General features: G+C 46.3%; 1 protein-coding gene across 3 annotated transcripts in view; it reads left to right on the forward strand.

Moving 5' to 3' along the window:
* The first annotated feature begins 1,593 nt into the window (after positions 1-1,593).
* The window catches only part of WWTR1 (WW domain containing transcription regulator 1), a 159,813-nt gene continuing 144,747 nt past the window's right edge, over positions 1,594-16,659 (forward strand). The window contains exons 1-3 of one of the 3 annotated variants that reach the window (XM_023733838.1): positions 12,826-12,992; position 13,464; positions 13,575-14,008. In XM_023733838.1, the coding sequence (XP_023589606.1) occupies positions 12,826-12,992; position 13,464; positions 13,575-14,008 (602 nt within the window). Of the gene's footprint in view, positions 1,684-12,825; positions 13,166-13,463; positions 13,465-13,574; positions 14,009-16,659 lie in introns of those variants that run through there. The other 2 variants (XM_004379197.1, XM_004379196.1) reach the window with 2 other exon arrangements.

Consider the following 16,659-nt stretch of genomic DNA (forward strand, 5'->3'; position numbering starts at 1 on the left):
AAAGAGGTCAACTGGCCACTTGACAAATTGACTACCGTGGGCCGCTTCCATCCAGGAAGGGCCAGCAGTTTGTCTGCAAAGGAATAGATACCTATTCTAGGTATGAGTTTAACTTTTCTGCTCACAGAGCCTCAGTCAGTACCACTAACTGGGGGCTTACAGAATGCCAGTCCACAGAGATGATAACCCACATAATATAGCATCCAACCTGGGATGCAACTTTGTAACAAAGTAGGGGCAGGACTGATCTCCAGGCTACGGGATCCACTGATTATATTACATACAGCATTATCGAGAATCAGCTAAACCAATGGAGCATTGGAATCGCCTATGGAAGACACAGCTGAAGTGCCAGTTTAGAAGGAATATTCTACAGGGATGAGGTACTGTCCTTCAGGGTGCAATACATACACTAAATCAATGATGCTGTGTCACCAGTAGGAAGAATGCATGGATCCAAGAACAAAAGGGTGGAAGCAAGAGTGGCCCCACTTACCATCACTCCTATTGATCCATTGGGGGATTTTGTGCTTTCCATCTTTGCAACTCTGGGTTCTGTGGGGTTAAAGGTTGAGGTCCCCAGAGGGAGTGCATTCTTGCTAGGGGATATAGCAAAGATATCATTGAACTTCAATCTACACATGCCACTGGGACACTTTATACTTCTTTTGTCCAGGGAGCAGAATTTGAGAAGAAGAGTCATCATTTTGGCAAGATAAATGAACCTGATCAGGAGGAGGAGCTAAGGCTACAATTACTTGAATAGGGGCAGGGAGAAATATGTGTAGAACCAGGTGATCTACTTGGTACCTCTGGGACTCGCGTTCCCAGTTATAACTGTGAATGGACATATGCAGCAACTCCAACCTCAGAAGGGTAGGATTCCAAGGGCTTGGATTCCTTAAGAATGAAGGTTTGAGTTGCACCACCAGAGAAGCCACTAAGACCTACAGTGGTGATAGTATAGGATGTGAAGAATTTAGACTCGATAGTGGACAAGGGAGAAGATAAATACCAGTTGTGGCCTCAAGTCCAACTGCAGCAATAGGGGCTGTGGTTTGTCTCATTAGCCTCTCTCATAAGTTTTCCCTCAGAAGGAGAGGTCCACAGGAACCTTGGAAAAACTGTACCCTGAAAATGGATGGAGAAGTTAGTCTGTGTGATGCAGTCTCTGTGTACTCTGGTGGTAGCCATGTGGGTGCACTGCTTAGGGCTCCCTTCAGTAGAGACTTTGCTGCAAGGAGTGCAATGAGCTGAAAGCTCAAGCTGCTGCACCTGTAGAATTTACTGCGGTCTTCTCGCTGAAGGCCATGTGCTCTGCAGTCTACCAATGATCAAGCCCAGTGGAGTGCAAGAGCCAAACAATTCTTGCCCATTGTGGGACACCTCTCATGGTCAGTCCTTGCTTTGAAGATCCCCAAAGCTGGCTGGGATTTCCTTAGAGCTGCACTGCACTCTGAGGCTCTTCCTACCCAATCTTCTTTCCTTCCCTCTCTCTTTACACAAGTATCAAACCTGCATTGCAGTCTGAAGACTCTCCTGGTCTACTCCACTTCCTTCTACCCTTTATCCTTCATGGGCCATCCTCCCAATAAATTTCTTGCTCGTCTAATTCCACTTTGGTGTCTATTTCCTGGTAGATCTGAACTGACACACAAACCATGCTTGCTAGTTTTTTTCCAAGTGATCATCTGATTTTCTTCTTCTTCTTTTTGGATAGTTTGAATACTGAAGGTTAAACAGAACCTACCTTATAAATAAAAATATCTCTACTGGCAAACCTACAGTAAGTGAACTCTCTAGAGGGGTAACAGGGTGTTATAGCTCCTTCTAGAACTTGTAGCAGGGAAGCAAAGTTCTACCTTTGGCTGTTTTCAGAAAAGCAAACTTACTTTCAACGTTTTCCAGGGTTGTTTTATTGGTCCCTCTTTTTCCCCTCCCATTGGATTCTAGTAGTGCAGACCCTCTTTATCTCCTTTCAATCACAGAAATGCAAGTTCAATGAAATGACATTTCTAGAAGAATGGAAATTCCTGATTTAAGTGAGGTTCTTTCGAGTTCAGATGGGTATGTGATAGCAGAGAGAAAGGGTGCTCTTGTTCCCAGGGCAGCTACGCACTGCTGCCCCAAGCTGTGGATTAGTGAGACTGGTACAGGCATGAACTTCCTGGTTGGATGTATCAGTTACAGTCTCTTTGGTGGGATTTTGTGGCCCCTGTTGCAAGGAAATAAGTTAGGGTGGGAAAACACCTGTATGAGGGGTTCTTATTGCCTGTTTCACAAAAACAAAACCCCTAGTATCAGTGAAATAGAAAAGAATGACTAACGGTAAAAACTCAGACACCTCATAAAGGCCTTCTTTGGTGATTTTGGGTAAAATGGGCCACATCTCTCCCATGCCAACAGCTTGATTTGGAGACTGTAAAGTTACTTATTTAGCCAAGCTGGCCAGAAACTCACAGGGAGTATTCATTAGCAAGGATGAAACTTATCACCAGATTATGCTTGTCTTTCCAGCCAAACAGAATAAGAGTGCTTCACAGTCTCCTTGAGGGGCGTCCAAACACTAACACAAGAAGTTTTGGAACACATATGATGTTTTTTGGTGAGTGCGGTGTCTAAGGAAGCTTATGTGGAGAAAGCAATATAACTATGGCCCCAGAGTTATCAGAAAATTCATCCAAGTGTCCTTCTCTATTTTATTGTAGGAATGGGATCCACTTCTAACTTAAGACCTTGGCTTGTGACTTGAAGGAATGAACCTTCAGCTCTTGGAGGTCTAATTTTACTTATCCCCAGGGCATACTGAAGAGAGAAATTTTGTGCTGGAGAATGTATTTGAAACATTAGACAGAGAACTCTGTCCTTTCTAGATGAAAGGTACAAGTTGCCGTATTTAATTAGACAAGTCAGTCTTTTAGAACTACAAGGGAACTGGACAGCTAAAAACCTAATACTTTTTTCCTCAGAAGCTATTAGTTTGTTTTATTTTTATAGATTCAATGACAAATACTCAGACTCTGAATTATTATCAGCTCCAAAGCTGAGTGCCTTGTTGTATAATCTACATCAGGGAAGAGCCTTGATTGACACTTTCGTAGACAGGAGTTATAGAATTTCACAGTAAGTGGTGAGTAAATCTCAAGATTCTTCTTGTTTAGTTTAGTTTTTTTTTTTTTTTGCATTTTATTAATGTGTTTGTTATGGACTAAGTTATGTCCCCCTAAAAGATACACTGAAGTCCTAACGCCTGGTACCTGTGAATGTGACCTTGTTTGGTAGAAGGGTCCTTGCAGATGTTATCAGTTAACATGAGCTCATACTGGAGTAGAGTGGATCCTAATCCAGTCTGAATAGTGTCCTTAAAGGAGGCCAACAGATACAGAGAGACAGACAGAGGAAGGAGGGCCATGTGTGGATGCATCTACAAGCCAAGGAATGCCTGAAGCTACCAGAAGCTGGGAGAGAGAAGGATCTCCCCCCACGGACCGTGGAGGGAGTACGGCCCAGGGTACACTCTGATTTGGACTCCTACCCTCCAAAACTATGAGACAATACATTTCTCTTCTTAAAAGCTAGCCAGTTTGTAATATTTTGCTATGGCAGCTCTAGGAAGTTAATAGTGTTTTAATTCTCTTTTCAAATCTCTTCACATTTTTTTTCCTTTCTGTGAAAAAGAAAATGATGACAGGTGGGAAGAAATATGCAGAATGAACTATAAAATATCTCTTGACTAAAATATTTGTTCAAAAAAAAAAAAAGGAGGTGGAGGGGGAGATGATTCAGTAGAACTACAATGAGCGGCCACTAGGTTAGCGTCCATGTATTCCTGAAATTGTTTGCCTGTGAAGAACATCATGTGATACTTCCAGGTCTTTTGTTGATGATTCACTTCTAAAAGGCAAATGGGTGAAAGACCTGTGTTTATGCTAAGAAATATCAAACATATGAACACAGGCAGCTATTCCGTTGTTGAGGTTCTCTACCTGGGCTTTCTTTTCTAGGAATCTCCTACCCACCCTTTGGGGTCAAGTTCATCCTACTTATCCTTGACCTTGTTCTTCTTGTCCCCACTATCAAACGTGATTGTTTCAGAGATGAGCACTCGATTCAAGCTAAACTAATCAGCAGAGACCTTTCCCTGGGAATTTAGACCCGAGACAAGAGTCTGTTTCTCTTTTAGGTGTAACTATGTATAATATAGGCCTCCCTGCGTAGCGCCAACAGTTAAGCACTTGACTACTAGCCTAAAGGTTGGCGGTTCGAACCCACCCAGAGGCACCTTGGAAGATAGGCCTGGCCATCTGATTCCGAAAGGTCACTGTTTTGAAAACCCTATGGAACAGTTCTACTCTACACACATGGGGTCACCATGAGTCGGAGTCAGCTCAATGGCAACTAACAACAACATATAATATGTGAAGGCGGGAGGTGTGGATGATCACATGCTGTGTGGACTGAATAACAGAAAAAGCTGGTTTGTCCAGAAAGAATGAAGAAGTATGCAGAGAAAAAGAGGGATTGAGAGAAGAGAGAGAATTTCCTTGGGTTCCATGCAATATCATAATAACCGCTCTCTTTTGAAAGTTGTCATTGAGCTGATTCTGACGCATGGCGACCCCATGTATGTCCTTTTGTGACTGACTAATTTCACTCAACATAATGTTTTTTCAAGGTTCAGCCATATTGTAGCATGTATCAGGACTTCAGGAAATATGCATTTTTGAAAGAAACTTTTGTTGATTTTAAGCGCGTGTGAGTTTGAATCCACGCCCGTAGGTGTCAGCTCTCGTATGGAGCGGAATTTGAGTTCTAGACCCTCTCTCCATCCTGTCTGGTTGGCAGGTCCTCTTCTTCATGGTTCCAAACCACAAGTTGACCTTGACCCAGCATGGAGAGTGGCCCCACTTGAGTCTGGACAGTGCTGAGACAAAGTGATAATAGTAGAGCTTGTATATGGCAACTGTCAACATGACAAATAAGACAGGGAAAGAGCAGTGGCTTGGGCAGCTGGTGTAACCAAATCTGGGACCTATTTAAGCAGAGGGAGGAGCTGAATGACAACCAGTGAATGTCCTATCAGGTAGCAAACTCCTCCAAGCTCAGCTTGAAAGGCCACTTCTGGCACACAGTGGGCACTCAATAAATACATATTTGTTGAATAAATAAATGAATGAATAATATACTGAGCACCTTGTAATTTCCCCCAAAACACTGCTAATTGTGCTCTTATCACACCCAAAATGATTAAAAACATGATTCCAGGTTAGTTGAGGCCTTTAAGAGTGATGATTCAGCTTTCTATCCCATTACACGTTTATGCAGATCTGAGGACATGGATTTATCTCTCTATTTTTATGTAGGTATTTTATGTTTGTTATTATTTTGGCATCCTACTTTTTATTCATTTCCTCATGTTTTTGGACAAGTTGTAATTTAATTATAGTGCTCAGGCATGTTTATTTCTGGATTTTTTATCAAAATATATTTTTAAACATATTTAAAAAATATATATTTTTCAGGTTGTTAAACGTTGTCTTCACAAACACAGTTTCAGATAGCTACCCAAAGCTTAATTGGCTATATGAAGTCATTAAGTATATTTAACCGTTCTCTTGGTAGATGTTTGGTAAACTCCTAATTTTCCCCAAATATAGATTATGTTTCAGTTGGCAACTTTATGGTATAGCTTGATAGCTAACTTCTAAATCATACTTTATATGGTTAAGTATTTTCAACAGTGTATTTTCTTTTTAGAAAATATTTATTAATTCATTTTTTTCCATTTAAAAATATTCTCCCCAGTCAAAACAAACAAAAAGAATATTAAAAATATTGAAGGGTAAACAATTTGCACAAGGTACCCAAGTAAGGTGAAGAATAAATCTCAGAAAGTCCTTTTTCCTGTGGCTGAAGTCCATTGCTGAGGCAATAGATAACATTAGGTGGAAGACAGTCTCATCATCATCATCATCATCAAAATTATTCTCATTAGCATGCCCAAAACAAAACAAACCAGACCTACTGCTGTCCAGTCAATTGCAACTCATGTGACCTTACAGGACAGAGCAGAACTGCCGTACAGGCACAGGTATGGCAGGTGCTTTCCCTGGGCACCTTTTGAGCAAGGGCACTACTGAGCAGTTTCCACGGCCAGCTCTGAGAGATCATTCAGCAATTTAAAACTACTTGCCATAGGCCGATTTTCTGTAGGTAAGCCCCTGACAATAGGGTTTCCAAGGCTATAAATCTTCATGGGGGCAGACTGCCACATCTTTCTCCCGAAGAGAGAGGCTGGTGGGTTAGAACTGCAGACTTTTCAGTTAGCAGCGGAGTGCTTGACCACTGCGCCACCAGTGCTCCTTATTATCACGCCAGCGATGCATTTATTAAGAACAGCAAAGTGAAGCATGAAAATGAGCCCTGTACCTGGAGAGAATAAATGCAAAAATGGGCAGCAGCACCAGTTGGATTTAAATGCCAGGCACTGTGCCAGACCCTTGAGATGTGGTAAATTCTGAATATGCAATGTCATCTTTGATTTGCCAAGGAACTCAAGGAAACTGCCAAGTCTTACCCTCACAAATAAAGATGAATCTTATTAATAGTTTTCTGGGCTCTTCATTATTCAAATCCTTATCTATTCAAGGTCCTTGTCTGTTTTGATCCTCTTCAATTGCTAATGGTGACCTGGGAATTTTCTCCACACTGGTTCAGCAAGTCCAGGCAGGTTCTGCCCCAAGGGCTTCTTGGTCATGATAGCTCTAACAACTTAGCCACCTCACCAAGTTCCTAACCATTCACCTGAGCTGGAATCAGTCACTCTGACCAAGTCAGGAGCCCAGCGGGAGAAGACTGGGAAAAACAGCTCAGGTTTTCCTTAGGCAAAAATGGCAGGGACAGCTGCTGCTGGGCTGATGACAACATGTGCTAAACGCGCCTGTGTGGACAACACTTTGTCAGGCATGGGAAAAAATGAAAAGCAAACCAAGTCGTCTCAAGCCTCTTCTCCATGAGCTTGTAATCCTGTTAAGGAGTTGAGTCCATATGTATGAAATCGTAGTGAATGGTGGCAGAACACCTTACAGACTGTTAAGAGCAGCACACCAGCAGATACTGAACGAGGAATGGGAAAAACCGCAGAATCATCACGCCCTCAACAAAGTGATGACCTTCACAGGAGCGATTTCTTAAAGAACTGTAAGATGCTTCTAGCTTTGCAGCTATTTGCTATCTAGTTGTGGAGGCAGGAGATACTAAGGTAAATGTTAAAATACATTTAAGGCAATGTTCTGTATGATTATGTCAAGGGAGTTAAAAAAGGTAAGAACAACCTAAATTCAGAGGAAAACAGGAAGAGATTAATGAAGGCTTGACAATGCAGTTTGGAAGGTAGTTTTGAGCAGGATTCAAACAGAGAGAGGTGCAGCCAAGGAATGGGCCAAATATACTTGGGATATGGCCTGGTTGGAGTGGATAAAGAAGACTTCTTGTTGGGCAATGTTTAAGAGTTAAGGTGAGAAAGTGATGAAGATGGCAGTTTGTTGGGAGACATTGGGTGTTAGGTTGGCAGCTTTGACCTTTATTCTTGTGGGCAGTTAGTTGTTAAAAGCTTCTGAGCCAAGGAATGGCGTCATGACAACAGAAGACCAGAGATGAGAAACTAGAGGCAGAAGAACCAGTTAGGAGGCTATTCCAGGCATTCTGGTTTGAGATAAGGTCCTGTTTGGGGAGTGGTAAAGAAGAATGGATTTGAGGGACACAGAAGAATCAACAAACTTGCCACTGGTCTGATTTGGAGAGAGGGAGGAACGAGGGATGACGGATTAAGCTGTCAGTAAGGAAGGGTGATCAGCGGAGTTTTTGGAAGTAGGTCTGGTGGAAAGTCTTTGCAGGTGGAGAGAAAGAGGTATCAGCAGGAGTGTACTCTCAATTGATTATCCTATAAAAACTGTGGAGTTTCTCTATGAGATAGGAAGTAGGTTATCACAATGGTTTAAAATGGCAATACCAGGGAGCAGCTCCTGGCTCACCCAGGATGTTGTTGTTGTTAGGTGCCGTCGAGTCAGTTCCGACTCATAGCAACCCTATGTACAACAGAACGAAACACTGCCCAGTCCTGCACCATCCTCACAATCGTTGTTATGCTTGAGCCCATTGTTGCAGCCACTGTGTCAATCCACCTCATTGAGGGTCTTCCTCTTTTTCGCTAACCCTCTACTTTACCAAGTATGATGTTCTTCTCTAGGAACTGGTCCCTCCTGATAACATGTCCAAAGTATGTGAGACGAAGTCTCATCATCCTTGCTTTTAATGAGCATTCTAGCTGTATACTTCTTCCAAGACAGATTTGTTCGCGCTTCTGGCAGTCCACGGTATATTCAATATTCTTCGATAACACTATGATTCAAAGGCATCAGTTGTTCGGTCTTCCTTATTCATTGTCCAGCTTTCACATGCATATGAGGTGATTGAAAACACCATGGCTTGGGTCAGGTGCACCTTAGTCCTTGAAGTGACATCTTTGTTTTTCAACACTTTAAAGAGGTCTTTTGCAGCAGATTTGCCCAATGCAGTTTGTCGTTTGATTTATTGACTGCTGCTTCCATGGGTGTTGATTGTGGATCCAAGCAAAATAAAATCCTTGACCACTTCAATCTTGTCTCCGTTTATCATGATGTTGCTTATTGGTTCAGTTGTGAGAATTTTTGTTTTGTTTATGTTAAAGGTGTAATCCATACTAAAGGCTATAGTCTTTGATCTTCATCAGTAAGTGCTTCAAGTGCTTTTCACTTTCAGCGAGCAAGGTTGTGTCAGCTGCATAACACAGCTTGTTCATAAGTCTTCCTCCAAGCCTGACGCCACATTCTTCTTCATACAGCCCAGCTTCTCAGCCTACAGACTGAATAAGTATGGTAAAAGGATACAACCCTGACACACGTCTTTCTTGACTTTAAACCACGCAGTATCCCCTTGTTCTGTTCAAACGACTGCCTCTTTGTCTAAGTACAGGTTCCTCATGAGCACAATTAAGTGCTCTGGAATCCCTGTTCTTCACAATGTTATCCATAATTTGCTAGGATCCACACAGTTGAATGCCTTTGCATAATCAATAAAACACAGGTCAACACCCAGGATGGGAGAGTGAAAAAAGCGCTCTGCTCTAGGGTTACAAACCCTGGGATGAATCTCAGATTTTTTTTTTTATGTTGTTTCTGCAAATTAATTGTGTATTTGGACGAGATACTTTTAATTTCATTGGGTCAGTTTTCTTATCTGTAAAATGAGGATATATATCATCTATTGTTCTAGTCTTCTTGAGACGTAAGTAGCAGCCATTATTTGTTGAGTGCTTTAGTACATAGTGGAGCCCTGGTGGCGCAGTGGTTGAGAGCTCAGCTGTTAACAAAAAGTGGGCAGTTTGAATCCACCAGCCGATCCTTGGAAACCCTGTGAGGCAGTTCTACTCTGTCCTACAGGGTCGCTATGAGTCGGAATCGACTTGACAGCAATGGGTTTGGGTTTTTTTTTGGCTTGTTTTTAGTATATAATAGGCTTTTTTCTAAGAACTTTATTTGCATTTTCTTATTTAATCTTTAGGATGCACATTTGCATAACAAACTATTCAAAAACTTAGAGGCTTAAAACAATACCCATTTTATATGCTGATGATTCTGCAATCTGGACTAGGCTCAGCTCTGTGATTCTTCTGCTGGTCTTGCTGGTGGTCATTGATGTGTTTGCCATCAGCTAGTGGGCTGGCTGGGGGCTGGGTTCAGCTCAGATGCTACAATGGCTGGGCTTCTCCCTTTCTTTGTATCTCAGGGCTTTTCCCTCTCCATGTGGTCTCTCCGGCAGAGTAGCTGGATTTCTTACCAGGCGGCTCAGCTCTCCCAAAAGTGCAAAAAAGGAAGCTTCCATACCTTCTCAGAGTTTATGGGGGGAACTAGTACAGCTTCACTGCCACATTTTCTTGGTTAAAGCAAGTCACAGGCCCAGTCCAGATATAATGGAAGGGATTATATAAGGGTGTGGATACCAGGAGGGTGGTTCATTGAAGGCCAGAAATGTAATGAGTTAAACCCAAAACTGAACCAAACCCGTTGCTGTCAAGTCTATCCCGACTCATAGCAACCTTTTATAGGACAGAGTAGAACTGCCCTATAGGGTTTCCAAGGAGCAGCTGATGGATTCGAACTGCTGACCTTCTGGTTAGCAGCCATAACTCAACCACTGCACCACCAGGGAGGAAACTGTGACTTTGGGAGGCTAAGTTCCTTGCCCAAGGTAGGGGGTAGAACTAGATATTTTGGAGCTTGTGCTCTAAATCATGGGTCAACTGTGTCTTAACCTAGAATCCTGTGAGGTGAGTATTGCTATTGCCTCTAATTTACAAAAAAGAAGAGGAGGAGGAGGAAGAGGAAGAGGAGGAGGAGAGGAGAAGGAAGAGAGGGAGGATGAGGAAAAGGAGGAGGAGGGGAGGAGGAGGAGGAGGAGGAGGAGGGGAGGAGGAAGAAGAAGACACCCAGAAATAAAGCTTGAGCAGGTTGCCTGAGGTGGCCCAGGTATTTTGCAGCAGAAGGTATACACTTACCCACCACACCGTGGTCCCTCTAATGCGCAGTACCTGATACATACAAGGCACTGTAAAGGTTAATCCGAAGCTGTTGTTGGAAGGCAGGGATGACAACAGGTCTTTTGAATCATCCACCATCACATCCTAGGCTGTTTGGGAACCCAGAGTTTCCCGTTTGGGTTATCCTGTAATCAGGACAATTTTAATTTCTTCTGTCTACTCCTCTGCCCCCCATCATCTAAGTCTTGAAGCTTGGCAAGAAGTGAAGACTTCAGCCTTGCCCATCCAATCCCAACCCTAATTCTCACCCGCTGATTAGGCTCATGGCTCCCTTAGCACATGCTTCTTCTCTGTGGCAGCCAGGCTTCTTCACAAAGCAGGCGCTTCCTTCAGGGTGAGGACCTTTCTGTGAGAGGCTTGACTCAGTTTCCATCCTTTAATCAAGTCAGCCTTGCTGCTTCTGAATTAGTAGCCATTTGATCCCAGCACTTTCTCTATTGCCCCAATGTTGCAGCTGTGGTGGATTCTGACCTTAGTTTGCAAAGATGCTACTTCCCACGGAGTAACCTCTGGTAGCTTCCCACTTCCCTCTGCCGACCGTGGGCAGAGGATTTGCTGTATGGAAAACATGGGGTTTTGGAGGTTCCTGAAAGAAGCCATGGACTGCTTACTTTCAAAGTGATCCATGTGGCTGTCTTTCTCTAAGAAAGACTGTCTATGTGGAATCTGCAATTAGATCAACACTCCTAAGTACAGATAATGGGAGAAGGGGCTCCCTTTGGTGGGCTCTGCTCTACTTTGGGCAGTGATAGGGATGCAACCATTTAGCAAGTGGCTCCCAAATTCACGCAGTGGTTAAGAGCTCGGCTGCTAACCAAAAGGTCAGCAGTTGGAATCCACCAGCATCTCCTTGGAAACCCTGTGGGGCAGTTCTACTCTGTCTTATAGGATAGCTATGAGTTGGAATGGGCCTCACCACCCCAAAGTAAAACAATGGAGAGGACTCCTCTTTCCCTTAAAACTTTTTCAAGGCAACTCCAGATTCTGACTTCATTTCACCCTTATAATACAGTGTGAGTACAATACCTGCACAATTCTATTGTATTTAACAAACACTTGTGGAGTGTTGTTCCTAGTGCTTTACGTATATTTCCTTATTTATTTTTAATAAAAGTTCTATCTGAATGAAATGGAGTGGGGTTCAGGGATTCTGGAGCGCACCTGACTTTGAAGACACTCTCCCATTCTCCCCAGTGGAGAGGGGACAAGGGAGAGAAGTGAGCTGGAGGACAAGGTCACCTCCTTCTTCCCGCAGCTGTCTCGCCAGGCTTAATTTCCTCCCCCTAGTTTAGGGTCTCCACCCCTCGCCCAGACCCAGTCGGTGGGTGGTGGGTGGCTTTTTCCGGGTCACTGGCGCACCCTCTCACTCCCAGCCACCTGCTCTGGTTCCATCCCGGCACCAGGCTTTCCGGAGGGCGTCAGGGACATTCCAATCCTCCCACCACCCGCGCGGGGTGCGCGGGGGAGGGGGGCGCGATCTCTTTCCCCCTCCCGCACCCAACTTTGTTTCTTTTCAATCCCTAGTGGCCTGAGACACCCCGGAGAGGAAACTAAGGATTGATGAACGGTTTGAAGGTTGTTTGTTTACAGCCCACCAGCTAAAGTAGCTGCATTTCCAGCGACAGAGGCGCTTTCTGGGCACCGTCTGCGCTCGAGCAGACAATTGAAAGCCAAGCAGCCGAGATGCCTCCTCGCCACACCAAATATGGTCACAAGTGCTAAGCAGCCTCCCGTGGAAAGGCCGGCCTTGGTGGCTCCCCGCAGAGGGGCGCACCCAAGCCCGCCCCCCGGGCAGAACCGCGAGTCCGTGCGGCGCTCGGGGTGCCGGGGCCTCGGCACCCGGGTGGCAGTGAGGGTGCGGCTCCGAGGACTGGCTCTTCCCGGGTCTGGGCCCCTCACCCGCGTGCCCTCCGCCGCCCCCAGCCTTGGTTTCGGTCCACAAGCCCTTGATTAAACAGGCTCAGGCCACTTTCCCTTTGATCCCGCCCCAAGTCTTCGGTAAACTCAAAGGAATGCAGATCCAGGGCTCCGCGGGAAAGGTCCGCGCGGCCGGGAGGAGTGGGTGGAGGGCACCCGTCTCTTTCCGTGCAAAGTACCCATCACGCCCACGGTTTCTGGAGCTGGGGAGGAGGAGGAGGAGGAGGAAGAGGAGGGGCGAGCGGTGGCAGGCCGGCTCTGGACTCGGAGTCATGCATAATTCAACAGCTCAACTTTCGGGCCCGCCTCTTTCCTGGGGGTGGGAATTTGCTCCAAACTTTGTTTATGGGACACTCCGGGAGCCGCGGCGGCCGCGCAGTCTGCTTCTCCTCTGCGTCCATCTCGCCGAGCGCAAGCGCCTGAGGCCGGCTCGGGGGATGTGAGAGCCCAAGCCCCTCGGCTGCCAGGCACCGAGTGGGTCGGGATTTGCAAGCAGGGCCCCGGCTCCAGCTTCGCGAGCTCGGTTCCCACCCGAGGGACCCAGGCCCGACGGCGAGTTCAGGCTGGACGGCGGCCGCCGCGCGCCCAGGCTCGGCTTCGCTGCGCGCCCAGGTAGTGCCTGCTGGAGCGCGCCGCTCGCCCGGCCCTACTCCAGGGCGCCTGGCTCCTCGGGCTTCCGGAGTCGAGACGTCGTGGAGTTGGCTTGGGTTGAGACTTCTCTGGGGGTCTGTCTGTCCTAGAAAGCTGCGACCTTTCCTTTGCCACCAGCAGTTCAGCAACATCCTGCGTGGAGGCACCACTCCCCTCCCCCACCTTCCTTCTCCTCCTCCCGAGAACTTTGCTTCAAGAAAGTTGCATAAGTCTCCAGGCAAGGAGGGACCCCTCCCCCATCCGCCTGGTCTTACTGCAGAGTGCCTGGGATCCCGCGGCGGACACCTATCTATCTCCTCTATTTCTTTTCTATTCTCCCACTCCCCGACTTTCAATAAAAGGCTCGTCTGACCTTCCTTCTTGCTTGCAGAAGATGAATCCTGTCTCGGGGCCCCCTCCGCTCCCGCCGCCCGGGCAGCAAGTCATCCATGTCACGCAGGACCTCGACACGGACCTCGAAGCCCTCTTCAACTCGGTCAGGAACCCCAAGCCCAGCTCCTGGCGGAAGAAGATCCTGCCCGAGTCGTTCTTCAAGGAGCCTGACTCGGGCTCGCACTCGCGCCAGTCGAGCACCGACTCGTCGGGCAGCCACCCGGGACCCCGACTGGCCAGCGGTGCCCAGCACGTCCGTTCACACTCGTCGCCGGCCTCCCTGCAGCTGGGCACGGGTGCGGGCGCCGCTGGCAGCCCTGCGCAGCAGCACGCGCACCTCCGCCAGCAGTCCTACGATGTGACAGATGAGCTGCCGCTGCCCCCGGGCTGGGAGATGACCTTCACGGCCACTGGCCAGAGGTACTTCCTCAAGTAAGTCAGCCTGGCGAGGGGGAGCAGAGTCACGATGGCCTACGGCCCGCGCTAGTATGCGTGTGCATGCGCGTGTGTGTGTGCGCGCGTGTGCGAGTGTGTGTGTGTGTGTGTGTGTGTGTGTGTGTCTGTGTGAAGGTGCATGTCTTCCTGGGTTCTTTCGCAAATATCTGGAAAGTTAGAAGTAGGGGGTGAGTCGCTGGGTGTTGGAATGGTAAGGGATCAGAAGCACGGGAGGCTCTGCAGAGGTTCATCCAGAGTCCTGGAAGTCTCAAGAGAGTCAGGACTTGGAAACTCCTAGAGATGGGAAAAAAAAAAAAAAGTTTTGGGGGATTCTCATGATACTCACAGGTGACTTTGTTCCTGAATTTGGAGGATTGAAACAGACTCCTTGGCTGAGGCCCTGTCTTGGTTACCTAGTGCTGCTGTAACAGAAATACTACAAGCTCATGGCTTTCCCAAACAGAAATTGATTTTCTTACAGTATAGGAGGCTGGAAGTCCGAATTCCAGAGAACTGGCTCTAGGGGAAGGCTTTCTCTCTGTCGGCTCTGGAGGAAGGTCCTTGTCTCTTCAGCTTCTGCTTCCTGGTTCCTTGGAGCTCTATGTGTCTTGGCATCTCTCTTACCCCATCTCCCCTCTGCTCACTTGTTTAATCTCCTTTTATATCTCAAAAGAGATTGACCTCAAGATACACCCTACACTAATCCTGCCTCATTAATGTAACAAAGACACCCGATTCCCAAATGGGATGATAACCACAGGCACAGAGGTTAGGATTTACTACACATATTTTGGAGGGAACATAATTCAACCCCTAACATTCCACCCACTGGCCCCCTAAATTTCATGTCCTCGCCACATGCAAAGCACATTCACCCCATCGCATCATCCCAACAGTCTTAATCAGCTCCAAGCCCGGAATCTCATCTTCTGAACCATCTCAATCAAATATGGGTGCGACTTTAGGGGTATTTCATCCTGGGGCAAAATTTCTTTTCAACAAGGAACCTGTGAAATCTAGACTACAAATTATCTGTTTTCAAAGTACGATGGTGGAACAGGTAAAAGGTAGACGTTTCCATTACAAATGGCAAAAATTGGAGGGAAAGAAAGGATAACAGGCACCAACAAGTCCAAAACCCAGCAGAACAATTTACATTAGCTCTCAAGGCTTGAAAATAATCCTCTGTTCTCTGAGACCATCTGGGCAATGGCTCCGCCCTCCAGGCTCTGGGTGCTGGCCATGCCTTCTGGATTCTAGGTGAAGGCACCTCAGCCCTGGGCTTCAGCTCCACCTTCCACTCCCTCTGAGATGGCAACTCTGCTTCCTTGGCTTTAGGCAGTCCTATTCTCCTAGTCTATATAAGTGGTGACCCAAACCCCTTGGCCCCGGCAGGCCCCATTCTTCTGCCCCTTGGGCATGGCAGCCCGGCCTCCTAGCTTTGGGGGTGGTCCTATCCCCTGGCACACCTTAACGGCAGCCCCACACCCAAAGTGAGTTGGTGAAGATCCGACTGACTCTTTGAAACCTAGGAGGCCATGGCTCCACCCTTTGAAACCGAGAAGGCCCTGCTTCCCGTGCTCCTTCCAACAGTTCTGCTGATCTCTGAGCTGCTCCAAGGATGGTCCTTTTCTTTTCTTGGAAGACAACAGATGTGGCTCCTTTGGCCTGTTTCCTGCTTGTAGAATTCCAAGAGGCAGACAACGTTCTTTCCTTTTAGTTCTTTTTCTGTCCCTTCAGTCTGAGCTGATGGGTTTTCTACTGTGCTAGTTGGTTAGGTACATCAGTCACAGGCTTAATCTCATTAACAAAAGACTGTGTAGCCGCGTCCTTGGTGAACATTCTAGGCCATGTGTCCTTAGTTTGTACAACAGAACTGTCCAAAACTTCTGTTTTCATTTTGCACAGTTTATTTTTAAGTCAATCTCTTTCCTCTTGCATTTTACTATAAGCGGCAAGGAGAAACCACACGGGCTCTTTAAGGTCTTACTTAGAAATCTCCTCAGCCAGATATTCAAGTTCATCACTTACAAGTTCTACCTTCCACCAAACATTTAAACATAATTCAGACATGTTTTTTGCCACTGCATAAAAAGCATTGCCCTTTCTCCATTGTCTAATCACATGTTCATCATTTGCTTTTAAAGCCTCACCAGAAGCACATTTACGTCCACATGTATCCTCTAAGACGGTGGAAACTCTCTATAGCTCTCCTCCCTTCCTTCTGAGCCCCCACCAGAATTGCCTTTGACGTCCATAATTCTACCAACAGTCTCTTCAAGGCCATCTAGGCTTTTACTATTAGGCACCTTAAAACTCTTCCTGCCTCTACCCATTATCCAATTCCAAAACTGCTTCCACATTTTAGGCATCTGTTAGAGCACCACCCCACTCTTCTGGTACCAAACTCTGTCTTAGTTATTTAGTGCTGCCATAGCAGAATACCACAAATGGAAATTTATTTTCTCACAGTTAAGGAGTCTAGAAGTCCGAATTCAGAGTGCTGGCTCTAGGGGAAGGCTTTCTCTCTCTCGGCTCTGGAGGAGGGTCTTTGTCTTTTCAGCTTCTGCTCTGGTTCCCTGAGGTCTCCAGTGTCTTGGTATCTATCTTACCTCATCTCTCCTCTGATCGCTTGTTTAATCTCTTTT

Source organism: Trichechus manatus, unplaced genomic scaffold (genome assembly GCF_000243295.1).
Source record: "Trichechus manatus latirostris isolate Lorelei unplaced genomic scaffold, TriManLat1.0 scaffold00062, whole genome shotgun sequence".
In the NCBI taxonomy this organism is placed as follows: domain Eukaryota; kingdom Metazoa; phylum Chordata; class Mammalia; order Sirenia; family Trichechidae; genus Trichechus; species Trichechus manatus.